Consider the following 18,117-nt stretch of genomic DNA (forward strand, 5'->3'; position numbering starts at 1 on the left):
TGCCTCCTTGTCACGCGCATAAAAAGGGGCGTGGCATTGATCATGTCATTATGACTGCCATCTTGAATCGCTCGCCTCTCAGGATAGCCTTGGCCACATCTTTGGCGTTGTTCCCTGGAAGATACCATATTTTTCAGAGTATAAGACGCACCAAGGTTTTGAAGAGGCAAGTTGGGGGGGGGGGGAAGTTTTTGCACTCTACAAACCTCCCAAAAACGGCCCGTTTGTCGTGAAAATGGGGCCGTTTTTTTCTTTCAAAAAAGAGCAAGAATAGCCTTTAGGAGGCTTGTAGAGTGCTCCTGGGGGGTGGGGCAAAAATGAGCAAAAACTGGCCAGTTTTTTTTGTCCAAAAAAGGGCATGGATAGCCTTTAGGAGGCTTATTTGTTTGTTTGTTTGTTTGTTTGTAGTTTATTTATAGGCCGCCCTTTTCCCTGAGGGGACTCAGGGCGGCTTACAATCAAAAAAGGAAGGGGAGTGTAGGACAATACAAAAAAAGAAATGTGCACAAAGTAAATTAGACAATAAAACTCAACATTCATTCAGCATTCGGGAGGGGCAAAATAAGATTATCCCCAGGCCTGACGGGTTAGCCAGTTCTTGAGGGCTGTACGGAAGGCCTGGACGGTGGTGAGGGTACGAATCTCCACGGGGAGATTGTTCCATAGTGTCGGAGCCGCAACAGAGAAGGCTCTCCTCCGAGTAGTCGCCAGTCGGCACTGACTGGCGGATGGAATACGGAGGAGGCCAACTCTATGCGATCTGATGGGACGCAGGGAGGTAATTGGCAGAAGGCAGTCTCTCAAATAGCCAGATCCACTACCATGGAGCGCTTTATAGGTGGTGAGTAAGACCCTGAAGTGCACCCGGAGACCAACAGGTAGCCAGTGCAGCTCACGGAGGATCGGTGTTATGTGGGTGAACCGTGGTGCGCCCACGATCACTCGCGCGGCCGCATTCTGGACTAGCTGAAGTCTTCGGATGCTCTTCAAGGGCAGCCCCATGTAGAGCACATTACAGTATTCCAGCCTAGAGATCACAAGGGCTCGAGTGACTGTTGTGAGGGCTGGGGGGGGGGAAATTGAGTAAAATTTGCTCATTTCTGCCCTCCCCAGCCCCCAGGAGCTCTCTGAAAGTCTTCTAAAAGCTATGCACGGCCATTTTAATGAAGGGGGCAGGGTTTCGGGAGGCAAAAAATGCTGTATTCAGTGTATAAGATGCACCCAGATTTTCAGCCTCTTTTTTGAGAGAAAAAGATGCATCTTATACTCCAAAAATATGGTATCTTTGGAGCTCCCAAGGAATCACACTCTTTTTTATGATTCAGAAATCCCACATTGCTTCTTTAAGAAATGTTTTCCCCCCTGCTTTTTATTAAGGGTTAGCACTGAATTTGTACCCAGTTCCTAAAGCAGGACTGACTCCATCTTTTACACAAAGTGCTTCATACCGTGTGGGGCCCGATGAGATCAGCTGTCATGGAGAGGGAAGTTACCAGGATGGTGGCTGATCCGGTCCCAAGCAGGACAGCAGCCCCGTAAACCTCTATGCCGAGTTTCTCAGCTATGGCCACCCAAGAGGCGAAGGCCAAGATAATCAGCAGTCCCAGGAAGTAGGTGAGCTAACATGGGAAAAGAAATTATTTTCACTTCCAAAAAATGGATACATTAATCACCACTACACAAAATATTCTTTCAACACCTATGGAAGTTCTCAGTCATCCAGCTTATGGTTGTCCCATAAGGTAAAGGTTCCCCTCGCACATATGTGCTAGTTGTTCCCGACTCTAGGGGGCGGTGCTCATCTCCATTTCAAAGCCAAAGAGCCAGCACTGTCCAAGACGTCTCCGTGGTCATGTGGCCGGCATGACTAAATGCCGAAGGCGCATGGAACGCTGTTACCTTCCCACCAATGGTGGTTCCTATTTTTTCTACTTGCATTTTTAACGTGCTTTCGAACTGCTAGGTTGGCAGAAGCTGGGACAAGTAAGGGGAACTCACTCTGTTACACGTGCATGCGAGTCAGCGAAGCGGTAATTGCAAGGATAACTGGCAGGAAAGCCTAATTTTCCTTTAGGCTGGGAGTACTCACATTTCTGCCAATCCGCTTGTTCACAGTTTTCATCAAGAAGGAGGAGAGGAAGCCACTAATATACATCACCAGGGGGATTGTGGCAATGTATCTCTGTAAGAAGGTGAGAGAGAAGGGAGTAAAACCATTTAGGTCCGTGATGGTGAACCTATGGCATGGATGCCACAGGTGGCACGTACAACCCTTTCTGTGAGCACGCGAGCCGTCACCCCAGCTCAACTCCACTGTGCATCTGCATGCATTTCCCGCCGGCCAGCTGATTTTTGAGTCTGCCATGCAAGTGGGAGACGGATACATATGCGGGGGGGGGGGGGGGCAGGGGAGCTGCAGTGTGCCCCCCCCCGCACCTCATTTTTGGTGCAGGAGGTTTCAGGAAGGCCTGCTAGGCTCAAAATGGGGTGCAGGGAGATGTCGCGCGCATGCGCAGGGGGAGTCGTGCATGCGTTACGTTATGGGTGTGGGCACGCACGCTTTCAAGGACAAAAAGGTTAGCCACCACTGCTTTAGGCTCTTCCTTCGGGGAAGAAGACAAGAAAACAAATACAGCCTATTGTTAATTAAATCCTCCCCCCAACAGTGGTGGGTTTTGCAGAGGACAAGGGCAGGAATAGATTTCAGGTAGTCCTTGACTTATGACCATAACTGAGCTCAGAATTAGGGTGGTAAGTGAGAGCCATTATTAAACAGGTCACATTGTGACGGTGCCCAATTTAGTAACCTTTAGTGTGGTGGCCATTAAGCAAAGCACTGTGATCATTAAGCAAATGCAGCAGTTTTTAAATGTTAGCCAATGGCGGGTTTTTACCAGAAATTGGAAGTAAATGTCAGTTTCTGACCAAAGAAAATGCCATAAATCGTGGTCATATGGCCACAGGACACTGCAAACAGTCCTAAATGTTGGTCAGTTGCCAAGCAGCCAAAATGTGATCACATGACCATGGCGTGTGTGTTCATTGGACCTTTGAAACCTGGTCGTTAAGCAGCTCCAGGGAGGTTTGTTGGAATGTGAAGCAGTTGCTAAGCAACCAGTTGTAAGGGGAGGACTACTTATAATTACAAAACTCAGATGGAACTGAGACACTACAGGCTCAAATTTCTAATCAGCCCCAAAGTCTTAGAGCAATGTTTCTCAACCTTGGCAACTTTAAGTGTGGACTTCCTGGGGAATTCTGGGAACTGAAGTCCACACATCTTAAAGTTGCCTACATTGAGAGCACTACTTTAGAAGATTATTTCTAGCCAATTAAAACAACCCTGTGAATTAGGATAAGCCTCAAGAGAAGTTCAAAAAGAGACATTAAGGTTACATCTATGTAAAGCTGCAGCCATCTGTTGCCCTTCTAAATATTACTAATACTTTCTGCAAATTATATGTAAGTCAAATCACACACGGCTTAAAAGTGTGTAAGAATGCTGAAATCTCAGCTTTCATACGGAAACATTCAAAATCTCAAAGGCAGGCTAGGAAAATCTCACCAAATTAAGTGCTATTTGGGGAAGAGAATTCCAGACTACCGCATGAAGCTGAATAAATGATAGCAATAGCATAACCGCTTCGTAGTGCTTTTAGCAATAGCAATAGCAGTTAGACTTATATACCGCTTCATAGGGCTTTCAGCCCTCTCTATGCGGTTTACAGAGTCAGCATATTGCCCCCAACAACAATCCAGGTCCTCATTTTACCCACCTCGGAAGGATGGAAGGCTGAGTCAACCCTGAGCCGGTGAGATTTGAACTGCTGAACTAGCAGTCAGCTGAAGTGGCCTGCAGTACTGCACTCTAACCACTGCGCCACCTCGGCTCTTTCTAAGCGGTTTACAGAGTTAACCTACTGCCCTGCCCCCAACAATCTGGGTCCTAATTTTACCCACCTCGGGAGGATGGACGGCTGAGTCAACCTTGAACCGGTGAGATTTGAACTGCTGAACTGCAGAACTGCGGTCAGCTGAAGTAGCCTGCAGTACTGCACTCTAACCACTGCGCCACCTTGGCTCTGATGTCCAATACCGTCTCAAAATAGACCCTTGTATACAGTAATTTCTTAATAATACTATACTACAGTTCTAATGTTGCAAAATCATTAGAGACCCAAGCTGCCTCCCCCAAGAAGCACCTGAAGACTACTATTTCACTTCTCCATCTCTGAAGCACAGCAGATGACAAAAGTTCATCTAAATCTTACTAACTAGAATCTAGACAATATAAACCAAACTTTCCCCCTTTCCAAAGATCATACTTACCTTTGGAAGCAATAGCGAGTTGGTGAGGTACATTGCAATGTATGTCTGAGATAGGTTGACAATGAGACGGGTGAACATGTACAGCATCGCCACCTGGAGGCAAGAAAATGGTATTACATAGGCACATTAGTTTATTGTCATTGCACAACGTACAACGAAATTAATGTATACATCTTCAGTGTACATTATAACTATAAAAATAAAAGCACAAACACACACCTTTCACAGGCTATATAATTGGAATTGGAAACCTCTGATTTTGCATTAATATTGCACTATACCATAGAATTCAACATAGTTACTCCTCTGGGATAGAAGATGTTTTTCAGCCTATTTGTACTCGTTTTTATTATCCTGTACCGTTTGCCAGATGGTAATAGTTCAAAAAAAAAAAAAGGTGTCCAGGATGAGATGGCTCTATTTTGAATTTTCTTAACACATTGGGAGCTATAAAGCTCTTCCAAGGAGGGGAGAGGGCAACCAATGATCCTCTGGGCAATGACATCAACCCTCTGGAGTGCTGTGCTATCAGCCACTGTGTAATTGGCAAACCATATACTGGACTTAACTTGGACTTAATCTTCGTAAATGTCAACGACCATAAGGCAGTGACCGTTGCATTGTGAAGGCCAGGGGCAGGACGTCACGGATTACAGCAAGCCATTGATTCCGATTTAGGGCGGCTTGTTGGGCATTGGTTATCGAGAAATGGAGTGGTTGAAGATCGTGAGCCACTTGGGATATCCACGTTTTCTTTGGGGCATTTCGTGCGATTTTCCACCCATCCGGTCGCAGCGAGTTAATCGATCGGTAAGGTAATCGGCTATTGTCCATACGGCCAACGTGTCCAAACCATCTAAGTCGTTGTCTTCTTAGGTAAAGTTCGATTGTAGTTTGGTTTTTACACAGCTGCAATACCGTTTCGTTTTTCCATCGGTCCCGTAGAGTTATGTGCAGAATGTTGCGCAGGCATCTTAGCTGGAATCGCTCTAATAGGTTCAGGTCGCTTTTAAGTAAAGTCCACGATTCCGAGCCGTACAGTAAGATTGTGCGGATGGAAGCATTAAATATCCTCATCTTGGTCGCAATCGTCCCATCATTTTGGCTCCACAGGCACTTCCTTAAAGAGGCAAATGCGGCTGTAGCATTGCCAATGCGGCTTTTGATGTCATTTGTAGCCACTACACGTTGGCTGTCGATGATCGACCCCAAATATTTAAACGTGTCTACTCTTTCGATAGGGTTTTTCTTTCGAAAAACCATACACAGGCGCAGTAAATTAAAATACTCTCTATGGTGTAGCAGTAGGAGGTCACCAGCAGTTTTTCATTCAGTTGTTGTTTCCTGAGAAGTCTCAGGTAGACATACCTAAGTGCACTGATGGTGCTACCTAATTTGGGTAATGATATGTCTGCAAAAAATCAACCAACCTCAGAGAGCTCCAAGGACCTCTGACTTAGTATCATAGAATCACAGTCAAGTTTGAGAAACACTGCTGGCTGGGAAATTCTGGGAGTTGAAGTCCACACATCTCAAAGTTGCCAATTGTTCTGGAATATGTGTAGTTCAGAGGCCATGTTCTGCCTCGGACGTTGTAGGCTTGCCTGAGGCATGTAGTTAACTCCATGCTTAGGAATCTCTTTCAGATCAAGTTTATTATCAGGCATTCTTAATAGCAAAACTTACAGGTCAGTGTTAAGATACTTCTGACTTTCCATAATCTATCCCAACACGTGGTGTAAAAAGATGATGATTTTACTCCCATGCTGAGTGGAGATACACACTATTATTCCGGTTCACAAAGGCATTCAAACTGACCGGCTATAAACTTTGCATGCGGGCAAATGTCCCAGTGGCCAATCAGAAACATAGATGTGATCACATGTTATAGAACTACATTTCCTATAAGGCAGTCTCTGCCTACATTTCCCATGAGGTAGTTTCTTAAAGGAGACAGTTCTTAATTCCTACACTAGCTATATACTGCTGGGGCAGCACAGGCCATGATAAAGAATTGCTTTTTAAAGGTGATGGGCTGCTTCTGAGTATGATGGAGAACTTTTACTCATTTGCTTGGCTTTAATCGACTTGGAAAAGAAAAGGGATAATGGTAGAAATTTGGACTAGCCGAGACAGAGAGATAAAGACAATGCAACAATTTCTCTGCTCGCATGGTTTCCTTTTGGGGTTTAAAATTACATCTAATGTATAATTACATTATAATTACATCTAATGTATAAAGCCAACCAATTAAGGAAGATGACATTCTAGGGGAAGTAGAGTAGAGGGGGATGATGGAAGGAAGATAGAAAGTTGGAGGGTGGTAGAAGAAAGAGGCGTATGGAGAGCAGAAGAGCTATAATGGGTTCCTATTTTTGGGGGGGGGATTGTTGACAAGAGGAACTGATGTAATTATTGTGTGTGTGTGTGTGTGTGTGTGTGTGTGTTCCAGCATAACTCTGGAACGCCTCGAGCAATTTCAACCCAGCTTGGTACATAGATGACTTACTCTCTGGAGAAAAAATACTGTGGGGGTGAGACACCCCTAACACCCCTTGGTGTGTGTGTTCTGTTAAAATGCAGCCTGTTGTGCCTTTATATGGCCTGTACTGTACTACTGTAAAATTGCTTCTACTGTACAGTGCAGTAAAGTTGCCATGTAACGGCCTCACAGTACTCCACTAGGGGGCTCCTTCTGGTACGGGGGGAAATCCAACATTAGAAATTACGTTTGGCCCACACATTTTCCCCCTATAAATAAATACCTGGGCAATGTCAGGCTATCAGTTAGTGAACTATAATGGTGAGAGAAGGTGTGGTCTTCTTCCTTCCAGACTCACCTGGTAAAAAGCAGGTTCCAGAAACCAGTGTTTCCAAAGCACGATGGAACGAATGGGCTGTTTTTGCTCCAGAGGTAATAGGGGACTATGCTCATCTGGATCAGGCAATCTGGAAACTGTCCGCGTCTTTTCTTTAGTCCCAAGATGGAAGAGGAGCGAAAAAACGGAACCACATCCTACCACAATCAGGGACAGGTTCTAGAGGGGGGGAAACAGAGGCAAAATAAAAGAGAAAGGTTAGGACTGCAAGACTAAATCTTGGAAGTGGATCAGGAGTGGTATTCACTTACCTTCTGAACCAGTTCACAAATGTGAGCGCCCGTGCCTCCTCCGCACATGCACTCAGCCTTCCGCGCATGCACTTTTGGCAAAAAAGGGGCCTAAGTGGCAGTGGTAAAATCTAAAAATTTTTTACTACTGGTTCTGTGAGCGTGGCTTAGTGGTGGGGTGATATGACTGTCAAAAGACAGAAACTCACTTTAACAATATCCTGCTGGAGCAGGGTTGGACTAGATGACCTCCAGCTCCCTTCCTGCCCTGGATTATCCTCTGAAGCTGCATCTAGTGCCAGGTTTGTAGTCCGTCCTTCCTTCCTTCCTTCCTTCCTTCCTTCCTTCCTTCCTTCCTTCCTTCCTTCCTTCCTTCCTTCCTTCCTTTTTCTTTCTCCCTTCTTTTTTTAGCATGCTGCAAATGCGAACCGGCCCAAACTGGTAGCATTTCACCCCTGCTAAAATGGGATGCCATAGAACCCGCGCGAGTGGGCAGGGCCACTGTGATTTCCGCTACCAGTTCGGGTGAACTGTTCCAAACCGCTAGAATGCAACTTCTGAAGTGGATCTTTTGTGAAGAGGAGTGGAAAAAGGAACTTGCCCACGATTTTCAACGACTCAAGCAGTAAACCAGCAAACCACTGACAGAACAAGGAACAGAGGTCCAATCTTGCACCTCCTCTCTGCCACTTGCCAAATACCCACCCGAAAGACAGGAATGTCGTGGCGCCCGAGGTGCTGGGTGAGTTTCTTTGTCTCTGTGGGATCGACCTGGAAGTGCAAGAGGAACCATGCAACTCCATACACCGTGATGTTGGCCATGACAGTGAAGGCATACCTGAAAACAGGAAGAAGACCAGGCGGAGTTTATTAAGCATAGAGTACAATTGGAAAAAGAGGATTGCTTCATATCGGTGCCCATCTAGTACCAGGCCCCACCCTGGAAATTCAAGTTTCCCACCATCTGGGCATAGAAGCTCTGGGGATGATCCTCCAAGGAAAAAACTGCCAGTTGCCCAATTTGGCTTGCAAAAAATGCCATTTGCTGGGTTCCTGCTTTTACCCAGCCAGCAGATTCACTCCATTGAGCCGTGGTGGTGCAGTGGTTAGAGTGCAGTACTGCAGGCTACTTCTGCTGATCACCGGCTGCCTGCAGTTTGGCAGTTCGAATCTCACCAGACTCAAGGTTGATTCAGCTTTCCATCCTTCCAAGGTGGGTAAAATGAGGACCCAGATTGTTGGGGCCAATAGGCTGACTCTGTAAACCGCTTAGAGAGGGCTGTAAAGCACTGTGAAGCGGTATATAAGTCTAAGGGCTATTGCTATTTTGACTTTCTTTTTTTTCAATTAAGGAACTCAAAAGAAAGACTCATTTAGGACATTTCACAATCGCTCCTACAGTCCTCAAGTAATGACTACTTGTTTAACAACTATCTGAAATTATGATGGTACTGAAAAATGTGATTGATGACCAGCCCTTAAAACCACTGCAGCATCTGAGTGGTCACATCATTGGGGCCCCAGGTGTTTGGCAAGTGGCTCGCACTTATGACACTTGTAGCATCCTCCAACAGAGGGCAACAGAGGTTGCAAGTCACAGTATTCAATGTTAATTTTAATTTATTAAAAATTAATTAGCTTATTTTTCGGAATATAAGACGCACCGGAGTATAAGACGCACCAAAATTTTGAAGAGGCAAATTTTTAGAAAAAGTTTCTGCCCTCCCCGGCCCCCAGGAGAAATCTGCAGGCCTCCCTCTGCACACCCCATTTTCTGTGAAGCCTGCAAAGTGCTTCTGGGGGCCAGGGAGGGCAAAAACATGACGCGTGGGGGCTCAGTCTTCCTAAAGGGTAAGGCTTTTATCGATCTCAAATCCGCTTTTCTCTACCCCTCCCAGGGTAGGGCAGGACTAAACATCTCTCTCTGTGCTTTATTTTTTTACCCCTTTCCCTCAGACCGGCGGAAACGCGGAGCTGCTTGGCCCAAAGAGCAGCAGTCGGCTTGCTTCTTCTCTTCAGTGAGGAGGGGAAGACATGCGGGGCTGCTGAACGGCCTCTGCTGCGCTCGACCGGGAACGGCCCATTGGGCAAGGAGGGGTGGGGATCCCTTCCATTTGGATTAAAGGTTCCTCGCGGTGGCTCCTGAGCGGCGAAAGGGAAGCCCAAAGAAAATGATCCGGCAAGGCTGCCTCCTTGAACAAGCCCTCTTCGCAACCTCGCTTCTTTAGTCTCGGGGCAAAAGCAGGTGCCAGGCTCCAGGGAGACTCCTGACCCAGCCCTCCCGCATTCCGAAGTTTTCTTTCCATCCCGTGCTTCTTCCACTAGCCAAGATCCCGACGATGCCAATAACTTTTTCCGGAGAGAAAGTGCAGTGCAGATCTAGCGTCCTGAGAAAAGTCTTCGTGGAGAGGAGATTGGTCCTCTTCCCTTCCTCCACCCCCCCACCCCACAATCCACCCAAATCTCTCATGCAGTGCTTTTTGCTATTGCTGCTTTTGCGCCCAGCTACCGTATCTCTTTGCTGCATAACAGATCCAAGCGGATTGGGGGGGGGTAGGGGTGGAGGAAGGGAAGAGTACCAATCTCCTCTCCACAAAGCCTTTTTTTTGGGACGCTAGATTAGGAAGTTAAAAACACGGAATGAGGTACAATCAAGCTTGATTTAAAGCCTTTGGCTCCTAAGATCGCCGCGCTGCCACCCAAAATGATCTCTGCTGCCTGGAACCACCCGAGAAGGGGCAGGTGAAGCGGGCGCTGGCCGGTGAAGAAAAGCTGGCTGAGGAATTCTGGGAGTTGAAGTCCACAAGTCCTAAAGTTGCCATGGTTGGAGACCCCGGGTCCAGGATGACTTCATGCTTAAGGCAGAACTAGAACTAGAACTCACAGCGTCTTGGTTTCTAGCCCGGTGCCTTAACCACTAGACCAAAATGTTGTTCACACATCGGCAATGCTCTTGGGCGTTCTGCACCGTGCTCACTACTCGACAGGGAATTTCTTGGTGTGGATGTCAGTGGGATGGGCCACAGCAAGCCAGACATGTTGGCCAAATGGTGCCCACAAGGCTTGAGAGGATGATCCACTTTGCTGTCAGATCTTACCTGAAAGCTGTGAGCTCCACCTTCTCATGGTCGGTAGTGACCAACTCTGGTATGAGCGAGAGGTGAGAGATTTGGGTGGCTGCCCAGCCAAACTGGAAGATGATAATAAATGGGATGAAGTAGATGAGCGCAGCCCACTCGGGTGTGTTCTCCGTGCAGCCGATGCATGGGCTGAAGATGAAGGGGAAGGAGAGCAGAACACAGATGGTCCCTGTGTAGAGAGATGGTCAAAGCACAAATTTGAGTCTATGGCGATTTCTCAATCATTCAGGCCATGGTTTTGTCCCAAAGGTGCTTTTTCCCAAAAAGCAACTGGACTTTCTCGGGTTTTTTCCCCCTTTGAAAACATTTCACTTCTCATCTAAGGAGCTTCTTCAGTTCTCTTAGAATTGCTTTTTAGTTAGAACTGAAGAAGCTTCTTGGATGATAAGTGAAATGTTTTCAAAGGAAAAAAAAACCCAAGGAAGTCCAATTGTCTTGAAAAAAGCACCTTTGGGGCAAGCTTGGAAGAGGCAATCGGGGATTGTAATAGTTGAGAGAAACAGTAAAGTTTTTGCTTCATCAAATCACAACATGAGGCCTGCTGGACTGGAATAATAATAATGTTGTTGCTGCCGTCCTCAACCAGATTTTTAGAGTAAGAAAAATATAAGACTGGTGGGAAGCATGGAAGATTACAGAAGGCAGGAAGCAGCATCACCTGTACCTCACATATAACATTTCATTAGTGAGGCTATTTAAAAGAAAGATTAAGTGCTTTAAGGAGTCTCTTGTCCAAATGTTCCTGATTTATTGTTATCTGATTCTTGGGAGTTCTCTGCGTGAAACATTGGGAAATAGGACCAGGAAGACTGAGGTTCAAATCCACCCATGGAAACTCACTGGGTGATTTAGGGCCAATCATATCTCTCAACTCAGCCTACCTCAGAGAATCTTTATGAGAATCGAAGCCAAGGAGGAATTATTATATACGCCACTTTGAGTTCCTCAAGGAAAAGTATCCCCTAAGACAGGGGTGTCAAACTCAATTTCATTGAGGGCCACACCAGGGTTGTGCTTGACCTCGCGGGTGAGGGATGGCCAGGGTGGGCGTGGCCAGCTCGATGTCACTCTTTGGGAGCGCCTGTGGCACAGACCAAGCACTCTGCCAGCAAAAACAGGCTCCCGAGCTCCATTTTCGGCTGCCACAGCCTCTTGCCACCCTCTACCAGCGAAAATGGAGCTTGGGAGGGCAACACATGGTCCTCCCAAACTACATTTTCACTGGCAGAAGTACTGCGGGCCACTGTTTCGCTATTTCCAGATCTAAGTACCCTGCGGGCTGGATCCAGTCCCCAAATCTTGAGATTGACACCCCTGCTCTAAAACAAACTCATAAAATATGCTTTTCCATGACTTGTCTGGGACATCTATACAATACAATACAATAGCAGAGTTTGAAGGGACCTTGGAGGTCTTCTAGTCCAACCCCCTGCCTGGGCAGGAAACCCTATACCATTTCAGACAGATCCAACATCTTCTTAAAGACTTCCAGAGTTGGGGCATTCACAACTTCTAGAGGCAAGCTGTTCCACTGATTAATTGTTCTAACTGTCAGGAAATTTCTCCTCAGTTCTAAGTTGTTTCTCTCCTTGATTAGTTTCCACCCATTGCTTCTTGTTCTGCCCTCAGGTGCCTTGGAGAATAGTTTGACTCCCTCTTCTTTGTGGCAATCCCTGAGATATTGGAAGACTGCTATCATGTCTCCTCTAGTCCTTCTTTTCATCAGACTAGACATATCCAGTTCCTGCAACCATTCCTCATATGTTTTAGACTCCAGTCCCCTAATCATCTTTGTTGCTCTTCTCTGCACTCTTTCTAGAGTCTCCACATCTTTTCTACATCGTGGTGACCGAAACTGAATGCAGTATTCCAAGTGTGGCCTTACCAAGGCATTATAAAGTGGTATTAACACTTCACGTGATCTTGATCTGTTTTATCCCTCAAAAAGTTCGACAATTCCATTATTCTTCTTGTTATAACCTCACATAAATTTATGGCCTTTGCTAACTACAACTGTGCTCCTGCCCAGCTGAACTTAAGCAAAGACACGCAAAACCATTAAACTTTTATTACGATTACAAACATCCCTGATTAAGCACAGTGGCATGAAATTAAGGGGACCATAGTTCTGAAAAAACTACATCGTGGATGGACCTAAAATATTAATTGTTCCATTAATTTCTACACCTAACAATGGTTTGTACGGGACAAAGGAAGTAAGAGAGCTACCAGAGAGCAAGTCTTCCAGAAAAAGCATAATAATCAAACATGGAATCAGATTGAAGATGTAAAAAGGAGCATTTGAATGGAATCTTTGAATTTTAGAATAGTGTTTTTTCCAATTTTGGCAACTTGACAATGTGTAGAGGCCACCAGGCGTGTGATTTCAACTTTTTCGATCAGTATAGGAAATAACTTTTGAGACAGATGACTATCCGATCTATGCTTAAATACATCCAATAAGGGGACCGATCACATAAATGATCTGTTTTTATTGTTAAGGTGGGTATCTTCCCCTAATGTTTAATGGAATCCTCCTCCTTACAACTATCCATCATATGCCGCTCAAAGATCTTTTCTTTAAACCAGCATTTCTCAACCTCAGCAACTTTAAGATGTATGGATTTCAACTCTCAGGATTCCAGAATTCTCCAGTCCTCTAACTCCGTAGTTTGAAGTCCATATATCTTTAAGTTGCTGAGGTTGAGAAACACTGCTCTAAACTTAAAAGGATCACATGTTTTTACTTCTTTGAACATTCATTCATTCCTCAGTAAAGTCCGCAAACCACCCACTGTCTTTTTGCAGCTACAATGGAGCCAGTTTGGTATAGCGGTTAAGATGCTGGCCTAGAAACCAGAAAACTGTGAGTTCTGGTCTCATCCTAGCATGAGTGATTTGGTGCCAATCATGTAGTCTCGCCTTAGGCATTAAAGCAAGCCGAGTAAGCTTGGGACAGGTCAATTCAGTTCACGGGATTGTGGTGGGGAAAATAGGGGAAGGAAGCAGAATTAGGCATGTTCGCTCCCTTGAATTACTTATAAAATAATAAGCGGGGATAAAAACTGAATACATACACATTCACACTACCCACTTGTCTCTAAAATCACCCAACTATTCCTTATGTTTTTACTTATACACTCATTAAGCAACCAAGTGGATATTCTGTCCAATAAGAGTTGGAAGGGACCTTGGAAATCTTCTAGTCCAACCCCCTGCTTAGGCAGGAAACCTTACATCACTTCAGACAAATGGTTATGCAATAATTTCTTTAAAACTTCCAGTGTTGGAGCATTCACAACCTCTGGAGGCAAGTTGTTCCACTGATTAATTGTTCTGTCAGGAAATTTCTCCTCAGTTTTATGTTGCTTCTCTCCTTGATTAGTTTCCACCCATTGCTTCTTGTTCTGTCCTCAGGTGCTCCCTCTTCTTTGTGGCAACCCCTGAGATATTGGAAGACTGCTATCATGTCTCCCCTAGTCCTCCTTTTCATTAAGCTAGACATACCCAGTTCCTGCAACCATTCTTCATATGTTTTAGTCTCCAATCCCCTAATCATCTTTGTTGCTCTTCTCTGCACTCTTTCTAAAGTCTCCACATCTTCTTTACATCGTGGCGACCAAAACTGAATGCAGTATTCCAAGTGTGGCCTTACCAAGGCATTATAAAGTGGTATTAACACTTCACGTGATCTTGATTCTATCCCTCTGTATATGCCTAGAACTATGTTGGCTTTTTTGGCAGCTGCTGCACACTGCTGGCTCATATTTAAATGGTTGTCCACTAGGACTCCAAGATCCCTCTCACAGTTACTACTATTGAATTCTCTTCTTGCTCAGTTCTGACCTATTTGATGAGCAGTCTGTTTATTCTCCTGCAAGGTTTGTTTCCTTTTCTATGGTTTCAAGCAGGATTCTGCCCATATAATCTCAGGCATTGCTTAACAAACTAATTCCCTGAAGATTTTTTGCACCCTTTCTTGCTAGATTTTCCTTTGCACAGGAGAACGATCAGAGATTTTTTCTAATTGGCCATGCTCAGATAAAGTTTTTATAGGAAGCTTCAAGTTGCACCACCATTCCATAAGCAAACCATCCCTATTCCACACTGTTTCTCCTGTTACATCTGGGAAATATGGGAGGGGTGTACCTCTACAACCTTACTGTGGGGTTCAATGTTCTCATAGCACTTATGAATTACTTCCCATCAGTTTTTCATTTTGACACTTATATACTGATAACATGTGGAACATCATTCCACCTGAGATTAGACTAGCCATGATCCTGCTGGCCCTTTTTAAGGCCCTGAAAACTTGGTTTGCGGCCTTGACTGTGTGATGAAACCTGCCTCTTGTTGATGGTTTTTTTTTATGATGGTCAACTGATATGCATATTTTTAATCTATTTTATTGGAAGTCACATATGTGAGATTAGTAGCCTTTTAAATCTAAAAAATCCATTTCAATTCAAATTTTTATCCTTTGCTAATTTGATAATCATTCCTTCGGGAGCCGAGGTGGTGCAGTGATTAGGGTGCAGTACTGAAGGCCACTACAGCTGACTGTTATCTGCAGTTCAGCGGTTCTAATCTCACCGGCTCAAGGTTAACTCAGCCTTCCATCCTTCCGAGGTGGGTGAAATGAGGACCCAGACTGTGGGGGGCGATATGCTGACTCTGTAAACCGCTTAGAGAGGGCTGAAATCCCTATGAAGTGGTATATAAGTCTAACTGCTATTGCTATTGACCAAAATCTCTAATTGAAATATTAAAAGAGTAGAGGAACCACACCAGATCTTCTGACCCTCTGCTACATACCTCATTCCAATCTCACCTGGGCCCAATCAGTTGGTGGCATTTATTTATTTATTTATTCATCTAGCTATATATATTGCTAAAAGTCTCATGTCTGTAACCTTCACTAGGGTGAAATGGTATATTACAGGGTAACAATTTTTCAACCAAACTACCTCAAATGCACTAACTTGCAAAACGTGTCCAAAATCTGAGACCCGTCACTTCTGTAGGATTGAAAGTTGGCAAAATTGTAGCTGTTTCAACGTCACCACACCATCTGACTACACTTCCCAGAAATCTGTAGGTTGTATAGCATAAAGTAGTATGGGAGGGGTGTACCTCTGCCCTTTTTCCTGCTTTCCTCTGGTCCCTATGCCCAATCAACTGGCAGGCGAGTGGTGATTGGATGCTTTGGAACTATCACTGAAATCTGAAATCTCTAAACATTGGTAGGCAGTGAGAAAATGATCAAGGAGCAACTCAACTACCAGCTGGCCAGGTAGGGCTGCTTCAGGGGTGGGAGTTGACGGTCAATGAATGAACCCATGAATCATACCAAGATTTGAGCAGGGATACAATGTTTCCCCAGTTTGCAGCTTTCTTTGTTCCCCTCACCTTCCCAGTTGAGTGGCAAGCAGTTCCACAGGTCAGGCAAGGAGGAGAATGAATGATTTCCAGTGCTACCAGCCAACCTCTCAAAAGCAACATCAATGGGGAAGCTGAGAGTAAATCTTAAGTTTTTCCTCTCCCACTGCTTTTTTTTTTTTTTTGGCCTGCCTGTGGTCATTTCATTTCTGTTTAGGTAAGGAAATCTTTAGGAAAGGATGACTCAATAGGTCACGGGTTGTCTAGTACAATATATTACTAAATCTCTTGTTTTTGTCAGCTTGTAGCCTTAAAACTGGGTGAAATGTTGCATCACAAGGCATTCCTCTTTGAGGGAGAAGGGCAGTTTAGAAATAGGAAAACTAAATAAATAAAAAATAGTAATTCTTGAACCAAGGTGCCCCAAATGGGCCCACTTACAAAATGCACCCCAAATCTGGGATCCGTAACTCCTCTGGGATTGAAATTTAGCAAAGTTGTGATTCTTCAATGCTGCCACAGTCTGATTTGATCACGTGATCATCATTTCCAACACTCCCAAACATGCTGGACTTTGCTTTTTCCTTGAAAACGTTTCGCTTCTTATCCAAGAAGTTTCTTCAGTTCTTGGATGAGAAGTGAAACATCTTCAAGGGAAAAAACAAAGTCCAGTTGCCTTTTGAAAAAAAAACCTTTGGGACAACCATGACCTGGATGACTGAGAATCTCCACAGACCTTTCCAGCACTCCCTTCGGCTTCCCACAAGGAAAGTCATTGGGGAAGCCAGTGGGAAGTTGCAAGTTTTAGATTTTTTTTAGTTTACTTTATTTTCATCGCACCTCATACAACGAAATTAAATGCCATCTTCAGTGTGCATTATAACTATAAAAATAAAACAAAAACACACATCCTATACAATTGAAATTGAAAACCTCTGATATTGCATTAATACTGCACTATACAGTAGAATTCAATATAGTTACTGCTCTGGGATAGAAGCTGTTTTTCAGCCTATTTGTCCTTGTTTTTATTATCCTGTACCGTCTGCCAGATGGTAATAGTTCAAAAAAAGGGTGCCCAGGATGAGATGGATCTTTAAGAATGTTTTGAACTTTCTTAAGGCAGCGGGAGCTATAAAGCTCTTCCAAAGAGGGCAGAGGGCAACCAATGATCCTCTGGGCTATGACGTTAACCCTTTGGAGTGCTGTCCTATCTGCCACTGTGCAATTGGCAAGCCATACACAGGTGCAGTAAGTTAAAATACTATCTGTGGTGTAGCAGTAGTAGATCACCAGCAGTTTTTCATTCAGCTGTTGTTTCCTGAGAAGTCTCAGGTAGTATAATCTCCGCTGGGCCCTTTCCAGGCCAGCAGGCAGGTCAAAGGCTGCTGCCAGGTGGGGGAAAGACTTGGAGAGGAAAGCAAGGGGAGGACACTTACCTGAGCAACTTGCAACCTTCCCTGCCAAGCTTGTTCACTGGATTTCCAGGAAAGCGGGCAGGGAAAACTGCAGATGGTGACCAAGTCTGCAACTGGTTGTATGTGTGTATTGGTCACCAAGTAGTCAGATTGTAATTACTGACACAGTCGATGATGCTGACACAGCCGAAACTCTTGAGGACAGGTTGTAACCGTGACAAAATTCTGGTCACTGCACTCATGTGATTGTGATTGTTGAGGCTCTTTGTAAGCTACCCACAAGCAAAGCCAATGCGGAAGCTGGCAGGAAGCTGGAACTCATTGTTCTTGCTTTTTGGCTGCAAGGGTGACCATTCTCTTGATCTCTTTAGGTAAATAAACAATGAGCCAATGGGTCAAGGAATGTCTACTTAAATATATATTAGCTATTAGCAACCCGGAACATTCTTCCAATAGAATACCAACATACTTGATTTAAACTAGCCTAATCTGTTCCCTTAGGGGTGCGGTGGCTCAGTGGCTAAGGCACTGAGCTTATCGATCAGAGGTTCAGTGATTAGAATCCCTAGCACCGCGTAACAGAGTGAGCTCCCATTACTTGTCCCAGCTTCTGCCAACCTAGCAGTTCGAAAACACGTAAAAAATGCAAGTAGAAAAATAGGGACCACTTTGGTGGGAGGGTAACAGTGCTCCCTGAGCCTTCGACATTTAGTCATGCTGACCACATGACCACGGAGACGTA

General features: G+C 44.8%; 1 protein-coding gene across 1 annotated transcript in view; it reads right to left on the reverse strand.

Moving 5' to 3' along the window:
* Positions 1–18,117, reverse strand: part of MFSD12 (major facilitator superfamily domain containing 12) — a 39,435-nt gene that overhangs the window by 6,092 nt on the left and 15,226 nt on the right. Inside the window, exons 2-7 of the mRNA XM_014057740.2 lie at positions 10,537–10,747; positions 8,144–8,276; positions 7,170–7,367; positions 4,330–4,422; positions 2,090–2,182; positions 1,449–1,619 (exon numbers count right to left, since the gene is read on the reverse strand). Coding sequence (XP_013913215.2) covers positions 1,449–1,619; positions 2,090–2,182; positions 4,330–4,422; positions 7,170–7,367; positions 8,144–8,276; positions 10,537–10,747 — 899 coding nt within the window. The remainder of the gene's footprint in view (positions 1–1,448; positions 1,620–2,089; positions 2,183–4,329; positions 4,423–7,169; positions 7,368–8,143; positions 8,277–10,536; positions 10,748–18,117) is intronic.

Source organism: Thamnophis sirtalis, unplaced genomic scaffold, assembly GCF_051295495.1.
Source record: "Thamnophis sirtalis isolate CommonGarterSnake01/CBP01778 unplaced genomic scaffold, rThaSir2_p1.2 scaffold_1, whole genome shotgun sequence".
Taxonomy (NCBI): domain Eukaryota; kingdom Metazoa; phylum Chordata; class Lepidosauria; order Squamata; family Natricidae; genus Thamnophis; species Thamnophis sirtalis.